Raw genomic sequence first — 17,961 nt, 5'->3', positions numbered from 1 at the left:
TACTGACTGTTAGCACAAGGTGGTCTATACCAGCTTCCCACCAGAATGGACTTTAGGTGAGGCAGATGAACCTGTAGCCTTATTACTACAACAATATTTAACATGAGGTCCTCTCTATGCTTTACAGGAATGTGGTTCTGAATATAAACAGCAACACCTCCACTTTCGGCATTTCTGTATTTTCTGTAGATGTTATAACCATGTATTGCTACCACTGTATCATCAAAGGTATTATCTAAGTGAGTTTCAGAGATCGTCAGAATATGAATGTCATCTGTTACTAACAAATTATGGATTTCATTAACCTTGTTTCTTAAGCTACATATGTTAACATGGGCTATTTTTCACACTTTTCTGGGATGCTTGATTGTTTTCATTGCTTTACTGGGAAGCTTAGCAGAAGTAGACATATTCATGCTATTTATGTTTGTGCAGGGTGAGCTGCACACAGTGGACTTCCTACTAGGGCACACCGCCTCAGTGCTAACAGTATAACTCTGCTTCATAGGCACATGATTACAATAGCTGTAGGATCAGTAGAGGCATTCATGTTTTTGTTGTGTCTAACTGCTTTCTCACATGTCGATTGGCAGTAAAGAAAAAACTCTTCAAACTCATTGTTTTTAAAAACAATTAGTAATTTTATTTAACCTTTATTTAACTAGGCAAGTCAGATAACAACTAATTCTTATTCACAATGACGGCCTACCAAAACGCAAAAGGCCTTCTGCGGGATCGGGGGCTGGGATAAAAAATGTAAAAATGTATAAAATATAAATATAGGACAAAACACACATCACGACAAGAGAGCCAACACATCACTACATGTAGAGAGACCTAAGACAACAACACAGCAAGACAACAACACATGACACCACAGCATGGTAGCAACATAACATGACAACAACATGGTGGCAACACAACATGGTAGCAGCACAAAACGTGGTACAAACATAATTGGGCACAGACAACAGCACAAAGGGCAAGAAAGTAAAGACAACAATACATCATGCAAAGCAGCCACGACTGTCAGTAAGAGTTGAGTTGTTGAGTTGAGTTTATTTTATTTTTACAGGGATAGTGCACATTAATCAACGTTTCAGTAAAAGTGACGGTTTTAGCCAGCCGGCTAATTTTCAATCGCAGTCCCTGGACAGGTTATTAAAAACAATTACAATATAGACAATCATTGAGCAGTGAGCACACGCAGAACAACATAGGACAAGCAAGACATAGCATACAGACAGAGCAACATAGAACAAAAAGCAACAAGACAAAATCCATAAAAGCAACAAAGTGTTTCCATACCTCACAAGCTACAGACAACATGGAAAGCGGCAATACACAGCTAGGGATTGTGTTCACAAATCTGATTGACCTTCAGCCATGTCTTCATGCATTTTGTGAAAGTGTGGTATGTGGTGCAGTTATGTGTGTCTGATGGCAGTGTATTTCAGACATGGGAAGCTCTCACAGAGAAAGCGGATTTACTAAAGGTGCTTTTCCTTAACTTCTCTAGGAAAGGGGGGCAGTATTGAGTAGCTTGGATGAAAAACATGCCCAAAGTAAAATGCCTGCTACTCAGGCACAAAAGCTAGAATATGCATATATTAGTAGATTCGGATGGAAAACACTCCGAAGTTTCTAAAACTGTTTGAATGATGTCTGTGAGTATAACAGAACTCATATGGCAGGCAAAAACCTGAAAAAAAATCCAACCAGGAAGTGGGAAATCTGAGATTTGTAGTTTTTCAAGTGATTGCGTGTCCAGTATACAGTGTCTGTGGGGTCATATTGCACTTTCTAAGGCTTCCACTAGATGTCAACAGTCTTTAGAACCTTGTTTCAGGCTTCTACTGTGAATGGGAAGAGAATAAGAGCTGATTCAGTCATGTGTCTGGAAAATTGGCATGACCTCAAACATGCGCACGGCCGTGAGAGCGAGCTGCCTTTCCTTTCAATTCTAAAGACAATGGAATTGTCTGGTTGGAATATTATTGCAGATTTATGATAAAAACATCTTAAAGATTGATTCTATGCATCGTTTGACATGTTTCTACGAGCTGTAATGGAACTATTTTGACTTTTCGTCTGGACTAAACTCGCACGCTTAGTGAATTTGGAGTGCTGGACTAAACGCGCGAACAAAATGGAGGTATTTGGACATAAAGATGATCTTTATCGAACAAAACGGACATTTATTGTGGAACTGGGATTCCTGGGAGTGCATTCCGATGAAGATCATCAAAGGTAAGTGAATATTTATAATGTTATTTCTGACTTCTGTTGACTCCAAAATGGCGGGTATCTGTATGGCTTGTTTTGATGTCTGAGCGCTGTACTTAGATTATTGCAAAGTTTGCTTTCGCCGTAAAGCTTTTTTGAAATCTGACACAGCGGTTGCATTAAGGAGAAGTTTATCTATAATTCTGTGCCTTACACTTATATCTTTTATCAAAGTTTATGATGAGTATTTGGAGGCAAAACATTTCTGAACATTACACGCAAAATGGGGTTTTTGGATATAAATATGAACTTTATCGAGCAAAACATACATGTATTGTGTAACATGAAGTCCTATGAGTGCCATCTGATGAAGATCATCAAAGGTTAGTGATTAATTTTAGCTGTATTTCTGGTTTTTGTGACGCCTCTCCTTGCTTGGAAAATGACTGTGTGGTTTTTCTTGTCTAGGTGCTGTCCTAACATAATCTAATGCTATGCTTTCGCCGTAAAGCCTTTTTGAAATTGGACACTGTAGTTGGATTAACGAGAAGATTATCTTTAAAATGGTGTATAATACTTGTATGTGTGAGAAATTTGAATTATGAGATTTTTGTTGTTTTGAATTTGGCTAGCATCCCACATGTCCTAGAGAGGTTGGGAACTATACAGTCACCTCTCATGGCAGACCTTGTTGATCTGCTGCCATATGTTTGGGTTTTCTGTTTAACAAAAATACTGAGTGGAGGGGGAGCCAGGCCATTTAGGATCTTGAATACAAGACATGGTGTATTGCACAAGATTTTCCCAATTCAGGAGCTCATGCTTTCTGAGAATGTAACAGTGATGATGCCTATTGGGCTTCCTATCAAGCACTTTGAGAGCCTGTTTGTAGACAAACTGAATAGGTTTTAATGTTGAACAGCAAGCTTGGGCCCAACTAGTCAAGCAGTATGTTAAGTGGGGGAGTATCATAGATTTAAAGTACAGTTTTGCTACCTCTGTAGTCAAACAATTTCGTATAAATCGGAAAGTAGCTAGGTTGAATTTGGTTATTTGTATTACCTTTTTCACATGCTTTTTAAAAGAGAGGTTGAAATCAAGTATGATGCCAAGGTACTTAAAATCAGATACCTCCTGGAGCTTCAACCCCTGACACATAGACATCTGGCTCAGTAGCATCTGTTGCCCTCTTTGTGAAGAACATGCAAACAGTTTTTTTTCACATTGAGATGCAAACAGGAGTCACTGAGCCACTTTGTAACCTGGACCATTACAGTAGTGAGTTCTTGTGCAGCTTGTTGTTTGCTCTTTGCATGCACATATATCACTGTATCATCTGTATACATTTGAACTTCAGACCCAGTACAGACAGAAGGCAGATCATTAATGTACAGGCTGAACAGGAGGGGCCCTAGTATTGAACCTTGGGGCACGCCCACATCATAGCTAAGAGTGAGCGACAGCTCATTGCTCACTCTGACACACTGAGTTCTGCCTTCAAGGTATGATTCCATCCATCTCAAGGCATTGGGGGAAAAGTTGAACTTGGACAATTTTGTGATGAGAATCTCATGGTTAACAGTATCAAAAGCCTTCCTTAGGTCCAGAAACACAGCCCCAACAACACCCCCTTTGTCCATTTTGGACTTCACATTTTCCAGAAGAAAGCAGATGGCCGTTTCTGTGGAGTGTTTTGCTCTGAAGCCAAACTGCGTGGAGTGTAATGTGAAGGGGCTGTTGTTGAGGTGGGCAAACAGTTGTTCTGCTACACACTTTTCAACAACCTTCGACACCACAGGTAGTATGCTAATGGGCCTGTAGTTACTCACGTCAGCAGGGTCGCCTGATTTAAAAATGGCCGTTATTATGGTCGACTTCCATACCCTTAGAAACACCCCCCAGACCAATAGATGTGTTGGTGATCTTAGTAATGGGGCCAATGAGTGACTCTTTGTAGTTTTTAAGAAAGGTAGAGTCCAGCCCAAACACATCTTTGGCTTTAGAGTTCTTTAGTGAGCTAATCACCTTGTTCACCTTTGACTCAGAAACCTCCCTTATGATGAAGACAGGTTGAGCGTCATTTACTAGCACTGAACCCAAGAAACCAGTGGAGGGGTTCTGTGTCAGTACCCTGACAGAGTCAATAAAGTAGGAATTGAAGGCTATTGCTATTTCGACTGCATCCTGTGTTAGATTGTTATTCACCATGATTTCTAATCTTTTTGCAGTGTTACTATGGTCTTTCCCTGTTAACTTTATAGATCAATTTAGAATTTCCCCTTGCTTCACCAATTATGTTAATAAAAAAGTTTGCCTTGGCCTGTCTGATTTCTTTCATCACCTTATTTCTCAACATAGCCTGGATTGTGGATAGAAAAACCTGACTATCAGCTTCCACGTCTGTATAGGACAAGAGATCGTTCCAGTTAATTCCATTAATTGGTTTTCAAAATAGTTTAATTCACTCTTAGGTATTCTTAGTTGATCCGACTTTCTAACAGTAGAGAGGTTAAACCTGCTCTTAAACAGCTTTCTGGCTATAAGTGTCAGATTATGATCAGATAGCCCAGTAACCATACTGAATGATTTCGTCACTCTCTCTGGTTTATTACTGAACACCAAATCAATCTGTGTTTTAGAGCAACAAGTCACCCTGGTTGGCCCTTTAACTAGCTGTGGAAGGTCAAAGGTATTAGTGATCCATTTGAGGGTTTTCCTACAAGACTTGTCTTCATAATTAATATTAAAATCTCCCATTAAGATGACCTCTTTCCCAAAATCACATTCCCTAAGCATGTTATTAAACTGATAAAAAAACACACTTTTGGTGGAAGGTGGTCTATACATTCCAATAAAGGTAAAAGACATTTGGGGAGACAGTGTAATGTTCAGGCCAATACATTCTAGTTCATTATCACATGACCACTCAATTTGTTTACATCGGATATGTTCTTTAATATAAATCATCAGACCCTCTCCTCTTCCTTCAATCCTGTCTCTCCTGAAAACATTGTAGCCAGGCACAATCAAAGCAGCATTTGGAGAGTTTTTATGGAGCCATGTCTCTGAGAGGCAGAGGAAGTCAAGGTTGGAGTCTGTGAGAAGATGTTGAATTTGATCACTTTTTGGAATGACACTACGAATGTTCAAGTGCCCCCCTAGTAGTCCCTTGGGCTTAGCTCGTAGGTCCCAGATGACTCAAGAGTGATTGACACATTGAAAAAAGTAACATTTTCTGTGTTTTCTGACGGATGGGTTTTGGCCGTTTTGAATAGGGGCAGTTCGGTAGCGCAGTTAACAGTCCCTCCCGCTTGCACTGGATGCGGAGAACTAATTAAAACAGCTTGCGTACCAGAAGCAAAGTCATGGATCGCATATAGCGACTTGGGTATGTTTGAAGAATTAAAATCTATCCTGGAGCCGGGTGAGTCGAGAGAAACCATGGGACCATAGCACTCACCCACTTCCACAGCGGCGACGATCAGTGGACGAGGCCATCCACTGCTTTCCACTCCAGTGAGTATCGCTGGCTCGGTGATGTTAGGCCCAGGATTGAGTTGCACATTTCCGGAGAGCAGGAGGGTAGTGAACAGGTAGTTTAACAGTTTCCGATAAATGTTGGACTTGTGTTTGTTACGCCTAAGCGGTTCAGTGGAATAGGGAGCGAGCGACCTTTAACAGAATGTGACTGGCAGAACTGGTGTTTTATGTGAAGGATGACGGCTGCAGTAGATATTTCAAATAGGGGGGAGTGAGGCCTAAGAGGGTTTTATAAATAAGCAACAACCAGTGGGTCTTGCAACGGGTTTACAGAGATGACCAGTTTACAGAGGAGTATAGAGTGCAGTGATGTGTCCTATAAGGAGCATTGGTGGCAAATCTGACGGCCGAATGGTAAAGAACATTTAGCCGCTCGAGAGCTCCCTTACCTGCTGATTTATAAATTATGTCTTTGTAATCTAGCATGGGTAGGATGGTCATCTGAATCAGTGTTAGTTTGGCAGCTGGGGTGAAAGAAGAGCGATTACGATAGAGGAAACCAAGTCTAGATTTAACTTCAGCCTGCAGCTTTGATATGTGCTGAGAGAAGGACAGCCATATTCCTGAGTACTTGTATGAGGTGACTACCTCAAGCTCTAAACCCTCAGAGGTAGTAATCACACCTGTGGGGAGAGGCATTCTTCTTACCAAACCACATGACTTTTGTTTTAGAGGTGTTCAGAACAAGGTTAGGGGTAGAGCAAGCTTGTTGGACACTAAGAAAGCTTTGTTGTGGAGTATTTAACACAAAATCCGGGGAGGGGCCAGCTGAGTATAAGACTGTATCATCTGCATATAAATGGAAGAGCGTGGGGCGTAGGATCGAGCCCCTTGGTGACAGGCAGTGGCTGAGACAGCAGATTTTCTGACTTTATACACTGCACTCTTTGAGAGAGGTAGTTAGCAAACCAGGCCAAAGACCCTTAAGAGACACCCATACTCCGTAGCTGGCCCACAAGAATGGAATGGTCTACCGTATCAAAATCTTTGGCCAAGTCAATAAAAATAGCAGCACAGCATTGCTTAGAATCAAGGGCAATGGTGACATCATTGAGGACCGTTAAGGTTGCAGTGACACATCCATAACCTGAGCGGAAACCAGATTACATACCCAAGAGAATACTATAGACATCAAGAAAGCCAGTCAGTTGATTATTGACAAGTTTTTCCAACACTTTTGATAAACAGGGCAAAATAGAAATAGGCCTATAATAGTTTTTACCCGGTAAGTTGACTGAAAACAGATTCTCATTTACAGCAACAACTTGGGAAATAGTTACAGGGGAGAGGAATTAGCCAATTGGAAGCTGGGGATGATTAGGTGGCCATAATGGTATGAGGGCCAGTTAGGAATTTAGCCAGGACAGCGGGGTTAACACCCCTACTCATACGATAAGTGCCATGTGACCAGAGAGAGTCAGGACACTCGTTTAACATCCCATCCAAAAGACCGCACCCTACACAGGGCAATGTCCCCAATCACTGTCCTGGGATTTTTAATTTAAACTAGTTGAAAGAGTGCCTCCTACTGGCCATCCAAAACTACTTCCAGCAGTATCAGGTCTCCCATCCAGGACCAACTCTGCTTAGCTTCAGAGGCAAGCCAACAGTGTGATGCAGGGTGGTATGCTGCTGCACTAGAAACCATATTCCTAGAAGTTCTAGAAGCAACAACGGCTCAGCCATGACGTGGTAGGCCACACAAGCTCACAGAACGTGAACGCTGAGTGCTGAACCGCGTAGCACAACAAAATCAGCTGTCCTCGGTCGCAACACTCCATTCCGAGTTCCAAACTGCCTCTGGAAACGCGTTCTCTGGAGTGATGAATCACGCTTCACCATCTGGAAGTCCAATGGAAAAATCTGGGTTTGGCAGATGCCAGGAGAATGCTACCTGCCCCAATGCACAGTGCCAACTGTAAAGTTTGGTGGTGAGGAATAATGGTCTGGGGCTGTTTTTCATGGTTTGGGCTAGGCCCCTTAGTTCCAGTGAAGGGAAGTCTTAACGCTACAGTATACAATGACATTCACAGCGATTCTGTGCTTCCAACTTTGTGGCAACAGTTTGGGGAAGGCCCTTTCCTGTTTCAGCATGACAATGCCGCCGTGCACAAAGCGAGGTTCATACAGAAATGGTTTGTCAAGATCGGTGTGGAAGAACTTGACTGGCCTGCACAGAGCCCTGACCTCAACCCCATCGAACACTGTTGGGATGAATTGTAACGCCGACCAGGCCTAATCGCCCAACATCAGTGCCCGACCTCACTATTGCTCTTGTGGCTGAATGGAAGCAAGTTCCCGCAGCAATGTCCCAACATCTAGTGGAATGCCTTCCCAGAAGAGTGGAGGCAACTCAATATTAATGCCCGTGATTTTGGAATGAGCCGTTCGACGAGCAGGTGTCCACATATTTTGGTCATGTAGTGTAGCTAGCTATGAGGCTATACTTAATATTTTGTCATAGAATGAGTCCCTAGTCCTTTATCTTTTACAGTTTCATATCTGTCTTGTGTGTGTGTATGTCTAATTGCTCTCTCACATGTCCATTGGCCGTGTAGAAAAAAAGTCTTAAAACTCATTGTATGATGCACTAGAAATTATATTCCTAGAAATTCCTAAAGCAGAAAGATTTATATCTTACGAATGATGTAGATTTGAATGGTGCTTTTGTATTCCGTATCCATCTGCATTAAAGTCTCAATGCTATTCTCTTCTATTTTACAACTTGCTACAGAAATATTATTAAAGACAGGCCAGCACATTATCAGGTTTTAAACTTGCAGTAGATAAAGAAAAGGTAAATTAGCTAAGAAAGTAATGTCATATTAAGGGATGTGACAAATATATAGATATTATTCCGTACAGCAGTTCACTTAAATGAGCAGGCCAATGTTGGCATTGTTGAGTGGACGTCTTCCAATGAACAGGGCGCCATAACCTTCAAAATATAAACAAATTATCCAAATAAGCAGAGAGAGAGAGAGAGAGAGAGAGAGAGACAGAAAGAGATAGCGAGGGGCTTTTGACAGAAGCCACAGGAATAAAAGGCAGTGAGATCTCAGCGAGTGGTGTGCAACGTCTGGAAAGAGTCAGTGCTGGGTTGGTCACCATGGGTGGTGTAACGAGACCAGTTTTCCTGTGGCTGCAAGTTGTGTTGGGGGTAACTCTCCACAGAGCCCGTCGGACTTTACTGCAGGCTGCCATCCTCTTCTGCGTTTTAGCGCTGCTGGTCTGGGTGGCCGTCTTCCTCTATGGTAGCTTCTACTACTCCTATATGCCCACCGTCAGCTTCTCTGCACCAGTGCACTACCACTACAGGTACTGGGAGACATCATGGAAAGTTTGTTTGGTGCCTTTTTTTCTTCAAATTGAAGTAAAATCCAGTCTTTCTACTCCTTTCACTCACTTTGAATGGATTATTTTAAAAACAAATAATTGCTTTTGCATTAGCATTTAGCTACACTTAACAAAATGCTCTATGCTGTTGCACCTGATTTTTATTTTGTGCTGTTAGTACCATGTCAAGGTAAAAAGCATAGGCCCATAACGTCACACATTTTTTCCTGGCCGCTGTTTGTTCTAGTTCCGACTGTGATGCTACCAATTCAGTCCTCTGCTCTTTCCCTGTGGCTAACATCTCACTGCTGAAGAATGGCAAAGACCAGGTATGCTCTTCACACATAACCATCGTTTCCCTCACCCCCTCTATCCTGAGGTAGATGCTAGTATAATTACAATATGCTAAGAAATGATCACTGTAGTCAGGTATGCTCATTGTCTCTCACAGTATTCTATCCCTCATTGTCTTTCCTAGGTTATGATCTATGGTCAGCCATATCGAATCTCTTTAGAGCTGGAAATGCCTGAGTCGCTTGTCAACAAACAGCTTGGCATGTTCATGATTAAGATGTCTTGCTACACCAACGATGGCCAGACAGTTGCAGCTGTGGTGCGCTCTGTAAGTGCTAAAGTGCCAAGTTTATTCTGTTTGTCTTCCTACCAAACCCCACTATTGAGCCTCTCTAAGCGCTTCAGCGCCAGTTTGTTCTTGGTGGAACATAAGGTGTCCGTTCCTTCCGTTTCCTCCCATATAAAATATCCTCTCATACTTCACAATGTGATGTATTCGATTATTGTGGGGCTCTCTGACAGTGACTGCTTTCTTTTCTCCAACAGGCTATGCTGCACTACCGCTCTGGTCTTCTGCAGACCTTGAATACATTACTGTTCTCTCCTCTCCTACTGACTGGGATGACAGAGCAGAAGCAGCTCCTTGAGGTTGAGCTCTTCTCAGACTACAAGGCCAATTCTGTAAGTGCTGTTTGTGTTTGCCTGTGCATGTCAAATCTGTTTTCCTCTCCCACGGAGCTTACACTTAGTTCACTGTGCCCTCTTACTGAATCAGATCATCATGATCTTGTGATTATAATTTTGTAAGTTAACTGTATAATTTTTTTTTTAGGGGGGATAGTAGATCAGCTTTAATATTGCAGATAGATTGTGGCTCCCATCAATGTAATTCTCTGCATCATCTATATTTTTTTGTAAATATATAAAATGTATATTTTTTCTTTATTATTTTCCCCTATCCCTACCACCCCTCCCCAATTAGAGTAAACTAATGGACAACAACACTTAGGCTTCTACTTCCAGGTTATACATACTATATTCATTTTACGGACACAGTGTATTTTACAATAGTTCTCTTTTGTCCCATCACCATCCAGTTTTGATTTCTATTTGTCAGGTGTCGCTTGTTTTCCCCAGTGTATTTATCCCTGTGTTTCCTGTTTCTCTGTGCTAGTTTGTCTTGTATGTTTCTAAGTTCACCAGTGGTTTTCCCGGTTGCCTGCTTTTTGCATTCTCCTTTTTCTGGTCCTCCCGGTTTTGACTCTTGCCTGTTTCTGGACTTTGTACCCACCTGCCTGACCATTCTGCCTGCCTTGAGCATGAGCCTGTCTGCCACTCTATACCTCCTGGACGCCGATCTGGTTTTTACCTTTGGTCGTGGACAGACAAATTCTCTTGCCTACCCCTTTGGATGAATAAACATTGTAAGACTCCAACCTTCTACCTCCTGTGTCTGCATTTGGGTCTTGCCTTGTGCCGTGATCCTATTTGCCATATATTTTTCAACTGTGCTGTTTCACACAAGTTCTGAACCTATATACATTTTACGGACACAGTATATTTTACATTATCTTATTTTTAGTCCCACCCTTCAGCTCCACTCAACCCATTTCATTTTTATTTGATGTAATTCGATTTACTTGTGTGAAACCCTCCCTGACCAAGCATACTTCCCTTTCAGCAGCATTCGATGTTCATGTGCTTTCAATTAAACAGTACTCGGACAGACCTCATTTATTAAGAAGTCCAGACAAATACAACCTGTCGGAATAAAATGTCCTCTTTCAAAGTAAGAATGAGTTTTCCCATTTTATTAGACTTTGAATTGTCTTGCAAGCCAGACCACTTAGTCTTGCATTTGTTCAGTGCTGCAAGACTGGCTAACTCAGACTAGTCTTTTTAGGTAATAAGGTCAAAATATTTTTCTCTCTCTTATTATTGATCTCTGCTTCTCTCTACCTGAACATTTCTCTCGCTACAGTATCAACCCACTGTTGGCGCTGTCATTGAGATTCAGTCTAGGCGGGTGCAGGTCTATTCAGCTCAGCTCAGGATCCATGCTTCCTTCACTGGCATCAGGTATAGACCTTCCAATAGTATCCATTTTTTTCTGTTTCAAATCCAGATTATTTGAGGCCAATAAGTCAAATATATGGAATGTAATTGATGTTCTTACCTACTGTTGTATCTTCCTTTCTTTTGTTTTCCTCCTATTCCCCATCCTCCTCTGTTCCTATCTCTGAACCCTTTGTCTTAATAGATACCTCCTGTACAATTTCCCGGTGATGTCTGCAGTGATCGGTGTGGCCAGCAACTTGGCCTTCCTCAGTGTCATTGTGCTCTTTGGATACCTACAGTTTATATGGGGGGGACTTTGGCCTCCCGAGCAGGTCAGGGTAAGATGCGGTCTCATTTTCTCTGTAATAGGACGTTCCCCATCTATGCAGTACATCTATATACCTTACATTAAAATATAACTGCTGTGAGGTGATCCTCAGTACATCAACTTTGTTTTGTTTTTCTTGTCCGTAGGTTATGATGGGAGACACAACTTGCATGCAGTGGAGAAGAGAAGAGGCTCGGAAGCGCATGTCCTTCTCACAAAGTGAGTGAGTTCTACTCTGCAACAGGCATCACGCGCATTGTGTAAAACAAACATAACATGGTTAATCTGAATGTGTTTCAGCTAAAATTCCTCAGAAAGACAATGATCATGTTGCTGAGTAGTTGGAAGAACCTAGACAAGAAGCATCAGTAATACAGAAAGGTGAGGGTGTGAATGTGTGAATAAAAGTGTATACACAAGAGTATATTAAACCTACAATATGTAACTTTTTTGGCAAACGACCACATTTACATAGAAATGTGAGTTATAGATTTGTAGTTCTCATTGAAGGAAAGTCTAAGAAGCGATAGATCTGTTCTGTGCGCAGTGGCAATTTTAGAATGTAAATCTTGGTGGGGAAAACTCCCCCCAAAAAATGTTGCTGCATGCCAGCAAAGACAATACATTAATTGCACTATAATGGTGACAAACGGTGCCCACAAACTATTAGGGCCTACATAAAGCTGTCCCAACAGCAGAGCTTTCTTTTCCACACCATGGACTGAATCATTACCACTGCTACACCGGGCTATCAGCAGAGCCTTGTCTGGCAGCAAAACAGTTAATTCAGCCTCATTTACTGCCTTTTTAAAAAGCATAGCTGATATTGCTGACTTGCTTAAACAAATGTGCTTTCTACTGACATTTGAGATGTACAAACTATGGCATAAGGGAACGATGCGCGGATAAGAGACAATCCGTAATTTCAATTAAGAAATTGATGAGCAAGCTAAGAATAACTTAGTCAATTTAACTATTTGTTCAGCGTTTTTTAAATGTACAGCGACAGAATTCAGAACATGGGTCGTTCTTACAGTATTCTCCCTGTACACCAAGCCAGAACCGTAGGACAAATAAAGGGGGCATATAAGCAGACAATGAAAGCTCTTACAATATTCAACAGGCTATAGGATACATGTGCACCACCATGTCAGAACAGAAGTCTAAGTTATGAGTGGGAAAGGGGCCAAATTATTAGGGTAAGGCACATGGGCTACTAACAGCTTACTACACAACAAACATTTAGTATTACTTTCTTAGCTACAGTATACATATCTCCTCAGCATATTACATAATTTATGCAGCGGCATACAAGACATTTTTGGACTTACCTTGTTGTGCTGTGCTCACTTGAACAGGAAGATGAACTCACTGAAGTCTGAGATTTCCCAGTTCCGAGTTTCCAGTTTTTTGGATGCGGCAGAAGTCATGCTGGATTGACAACATGGCCAATGTATTCAACCTTTTCTGGCCTATGGTATTGCATGTGAATGTTTATCCTTTAAAGCTTGGAAAAGAAACCCTTAAACTCAGACATGGACCACACACCCTCTCCACTGAGTAGCAGGCTAGTGATTGCTTTGCAACGCTTACAGTTAGCAATTGATTCCTTCCAAACCACTCATTGTTGAATTTGTGATTTCCAACTTGTTGTCTAATGTTTACGTCCAATGGCCGATGAGCACCGATACGTTTTATCTATAATTTTTCTTCATATGACAAGGATTGAAAAGGATTTGCGAGTAAATGATCGACTTGATTCATGATGATGACTGCTAGTCTAGCTTGCTAGCTAAGATTTTTAAAGAATCAGTCCAATCAAAGCTACGGTATATATAACGTGATTTGACGTCATTTTATCTGTAGCCAATGACCTTGAGCCTTCTTGGATGGGCACTTCTAATGTAAATATGTGGTAGCACCCAAGGAGCTTCAATTTTCAAGCTATGTAGATTTTGTGACGACGTAGTATCCCCATGAGCGACAGAACACTGAGCCAATCACGGCACAACTAGACAACATTAGCAACCCCTACGCTCTGTATTTTCCCCACCACCACAGAAAGCACTGAGCTAGGCTGAAACACCTGCATTTTGGAGCTGCCTTACTCACGAAAGGAAAAATAGACCATGTTTGTATGCGGTTTCGTTAACTCATAAAAAAAAATTTTTTTATAATAAATTACATTATTTGCAAACTGATATGTGACACGTATTGATGGCAAAACAGGCAACAAAATTATTGTTGATATACAATATTTTGGGATATTTCAGTGATTTAGATGGTTCTCTACTTTCTCTATGCTTGTTTTATCACATACACTGAAATTAGGCAAACTATTAGAATTTAAGAAACCAGCAATTTTAAATAAACTGATGTTGATTTAATTTATACTGACTCGTCTCACAATGTGTTAGATTACTAGTTTAGCCACACGTTGTGTTGTGGGTTTGTACCTGAAGAGTAGTTGTGGATTCTGTTTATGTTTTGTGTAACATCATGCTATGAATGTTACCATACTGTTTTTATGTTCAGCAAAGTTGCTGTTCACATTTTATTATTGCATTCTGTCTGGAGCTGGAAACACCAGATGTGATTGGTTCACTGAAGGAGCCTTCGGGTTTGCCAGAGTGTCAAACAGGTAACAGACTCTTTCAAACTTCTTGAGTCGTTTGTAGGAACCTTTTCACTATTATGATAATTTCTTCATTATCTTCTGACAGTTATTTTATGACCTTAAAGGTAGATGATGGTGCCTCATTTCATTCAGCCTAACTCAAACTCTCTCTTCGTCTGCCTCTCTGTATCGGCTCAAGAGTCGTCGTCAGATGAGCCCCCAGTGCTCCTGGAGGCTCTTCAAATTTACGAGACCGATGCAAGTGAAGAGGAGCCTGCTGATCTGCAGGATAGAGGTGCAGTGGCGGGACCCCAGGTGCCTCAGCTAGGGGACTCTATGCTGCGTCAGAGACAGGAACCCTGGTTGAGTCTCTGAACCATAGATCATCGCTCACATTTACACACTCCCAGGTCCCTCGATGTGCCTTTCCCTTTCACGCAGACACAGAGGCATCCACTGAGAGTGAATTCCCTACAGACAGCGACTCCAGATACCATCGCACACAGACTGTTTTTTGTTGTTGCCCGAAAGCAGCACAACAAGGCTCCACGAAAGAAAATAAACAATGTAGGAGAGGCAAGCGGTCAAAGAGGGGACCAGGAACACAGGCCGTGGACACAGAGCTACAGCAGGACCCGGTAATTAACCTCTCCAAAAAAGAGCTCACTGACGCGTAAGTCTCAGTCTTATCTAATGGCCTCTCTTTTGTACCTACATGTACAGATAAACCATTCGATACGAAAGTAGATCTGTTTCAATTATTTTGCAAGATTAAACTTAAGCACATGTTTTCTCAAAACACTGTTTCGGGCCTAGAAACCCAACAAAGAACTGGTACCCATTTTAAACCCAAAAGCAAATTCTGTCCTATATTTAACAACTCCTCGATTATTACTTGTTGTAGGTTAGTCGAACAGATTCAGAAGAACAGGCCCTTAATGAACTAATGAAAGGTTAATCTTTCAAACCTACAGACAAGGGAGTGCTGTAGTCGTTTAAGACTATGAAAAATACAAAGAAGAGATTCAGAGACAACTCAGTAATGAACGTTTCTATAGAAAATTAAGTGTTGATCCCACACAGGTGTTCCAAAGGGATATATGCTCTAATCTGGAGCAAGCCCTATTAAATAACCTTATCTCAAAACCTGAATATGAATACCTTTGCTGCAAATGTGCCATACGTCCATGCCTGTACATTTTGCTGAAATTACACAAACCTAAAACACAAGGCAATTAGCACTTTGTGACATCGGGTGATGTAAAAAGGGCTTCATAAATACATTTGATTGAATTATTCAGGCAGACCAGTGGTTGCAGGAATAGGCTCAATGCTAGAGCCATTTTTGAACTTCGTAGACTCTTTTATTAAATCTCACGTGCAAGCATTGCCATCATATGTGAAAGACTCTATAGACTTCATAAACAAGATCTCACCAATAATGGGATTAACAGAAGACTGTATTTTGGTCACATATGTCGAGAGTCCACATACCAGAAGCCCTAGCTGACTATTTGAGACAGATACAAACGAATATCCACCAACAAACTTTATTCTAGAGTTGGCTTAATATGTTTTGATGAATAACTATTTCAAAAGAATGGAGCATCGATAGGCTCCACATTCGCTCCGAGCTATGCTAACCTTTATGTGGGTCTTTTTGAAGAACATTTTAACATTAAACGAAAATACATTTTTGAATAAAGTCCTGAAATGGTATCTATATATTGACAACATTTTTTGCATACGGGGAGAAGAGCTGTCAGACTTTATAGCATTACTCAATGACATTGACCCCAATCTCAAATTCACTATTGATTGTGATACTAAACGTGTTCATTACCTCGATATGTGGATTGATAAATCAAATGGTACCCTGTTTACAACTCTGTATAGAAAAGAAACAGGCAGAAATACTACACTGCTCAAAAAAATAAAGGGAACACTAAAATAACACATCCTAGATCTGAATGAATGAAATAATGTTATTAAATACTTTTTTCTTTACATAGTTGAATGTGCTGAAAACAAAATCACACAAAAATAATCAATGGAAATCCAATTTATCAACCCATGGAGGTCTGGATTTGGAGTCACACTCAAAATTAAAGTGGAAAACCACACTACAGGCTGATCCAACTTTGATGTAATGTCAAAATGAGGCTCAGTAGTGTTTGTGTGGCCTCCACGTGCCTGTATGACCTCCCCACAACGCCTGGGCATGCTCCTGATGAGGTGGCGGATGGTCTCCTGAGGGATCTCCTCCCAGACCTGGACTAAAGCATCCGCCAACTCCTGGACAGTCTGTGGTGCAACGTAGCGTTGGTGGATGGAGCGAGACATGATGTCCCAGATGTGCTCAATTGGATTCAGGTCTGGGGAACGGGCGGGCCAGTCCATGGCATCAATGCCTTCCTCTTGCAGGAACTGCTGACACACTCCAGCCACATGAGGTCTAGCATTGTCTTGCATTAGGAGGAACCCAGGGCCAACCGCACCAGCATATGGTCTCACAAGGGGTCTGTGGATCTCATCTCGGTACCTAATGGCAGTCAGGCTACCTCTGGCGAGCACATGGAGGTCTGTGCGGCCCCCCTAAAGAAATGCCACCCCACACCATGACTGACCCACCGCCAAACCGGTCATGCTGGAGGATGTTGCAGGCAGCAGAACGTTCTCCACAGCGTCTCCAGACTCTGTCACGTCTGTCACATGTGCTCACTGTGAACCTGCTTTCATCTGTGAAGAGCACAGGGCGCCAGTGGCGAATTTGCCAATCTTGGTGTTCTCTTGCAAATGCCAAACGTCCTGCACGGTGTTGGGCTGTAAGCACAACCCCCACCTGTGGACGTCGGGCCCTCATACCACCCTGATGGAGTCTGTTTCTGACCGTTTGAGCAGACACATGCACATTTGTGGCCTGCTGGAGGTCATTTTGCAGGGCTCTGGCAATGCTCCTCCTGCTCCTCCTTGCACAAAGGCGCAGGTAGCGGTCCTGTTGCTGGGTTGTTGCCCTCCTACGGCCTCCTCCACGTCTCCTGATGTACTGGCCTGTCTCCTGGTAGCGCCTCCATGCTCTGGACACTACGCTGACAGACACAGCAAACCTTCTTGCCACAGCTCGCATTGATGTGCCATCCTGGATGAGCTGCACTACCTGAACCACTTGTGTGGGTTGTAGACTCCGTCTCATGCTACCACTAGAGTGAAAGCACCGCCAGCATTCAAAAGTGACCAAAACATCAGTCAGGAAGCATAGGAACTGAGAAGTGGTCTGTGGTCCCCACCTGCAGAACCACTCCTTTATTGGGGGTGTCTTGCTAATTGCCTATAATTTCCACCTGTTGTCTATTCCATTTGCACAACAGCATGTGAAATTTATTGTCAATCAGTGTTGCTTCCTAAGTGGACAGTTTGATTTCACAGAAGTGTGATTGACTTGGAGTTACATTCTGTTGTTTAAGTGTTCCCTTTATTTTTTTGAGCAGTGTATATTACAGGGGGACCGCTTCCACCCTGAACCATTAAAAAGAGGACTTCAGTGAAGCCAGTTTTTCAGACT

The 17,961-nt window shown here is 42.0% G+C and overlaps 1 protein-coding gene across 1 annotated transcript; it reads left to right on the top strand.

Annotated features, from left to right (window-relative positions):
- The first annotated feature begins 8,829 nt into the window (after positions 1-8,829).
- On the top strand, positions 8,830-14,173 carry bscl2 (BSCL2 lipid droplet biogenesis associated, seipin). The gene is made up of 9 exons (XM_014196511.2): positions 8,830-9,084; positions 9,350-9,431; positions 9,581-9,724; positions 9,943-10,077; positions 11,378-11,475; positions 11,657-11,792; positions 11,929-12,001; positions 12,083-12,163; positions 13,141-14,173. The coding sequence occupies exons 1-8, from the start codon at positions 8,876-8,878 to the stop codon at positions 12,121-12,123; spliced, it is 918 nt and encodes a 305-aa protein (XP_014051986.1). The 5' UTR covers positions 8,830-8,875; the 3' UTR covers positions 12,124-12,163; positions 13,141-14,173.
- Positions 14,174-17,961: the final 3,788 nt, after the last annotated feature.

Source organism: Salmo salar, chromosome ssa04 (genome assembly GCF_905237065.1).
Source record: "Salmo salar chromosome ssa04, Ssal_v3.1, whole genome shotgun sequence".
NCBI lineage: Eukaryota > Metazoa > Chordata > Actinopteri > Salmoniformes > Salmonidae > Salmo > Salmo salar.
This window is presented reverse-complemented; position numbering and strand designations above follow the sequence as displayed.

Bases quoted from the DNA above. Each gene is read 5' to 3' on its own strand.
- bscl2 (XM_014196511.2), top strand. From the start codon at position 8,876: ATGGGTGGTGTAACGAGACCAGTTTTCCTGTGGCTGCAAGTTGTGTTG. The intron at 9,085-9,349 runs GTACTGGGAGAC...TGTTTGTTCTAG, and splicing joins CCAGTGCACTACCACTACAG to TTCCGACTGTGATGCTACCA. The intron at 11,476-11,656 runs GTATAGACCTTC...TTGTCTTAATAG, and splicing joins GCTTCCTTCACTGGCATCAG to ATACCTCCTGTACAATTTCC.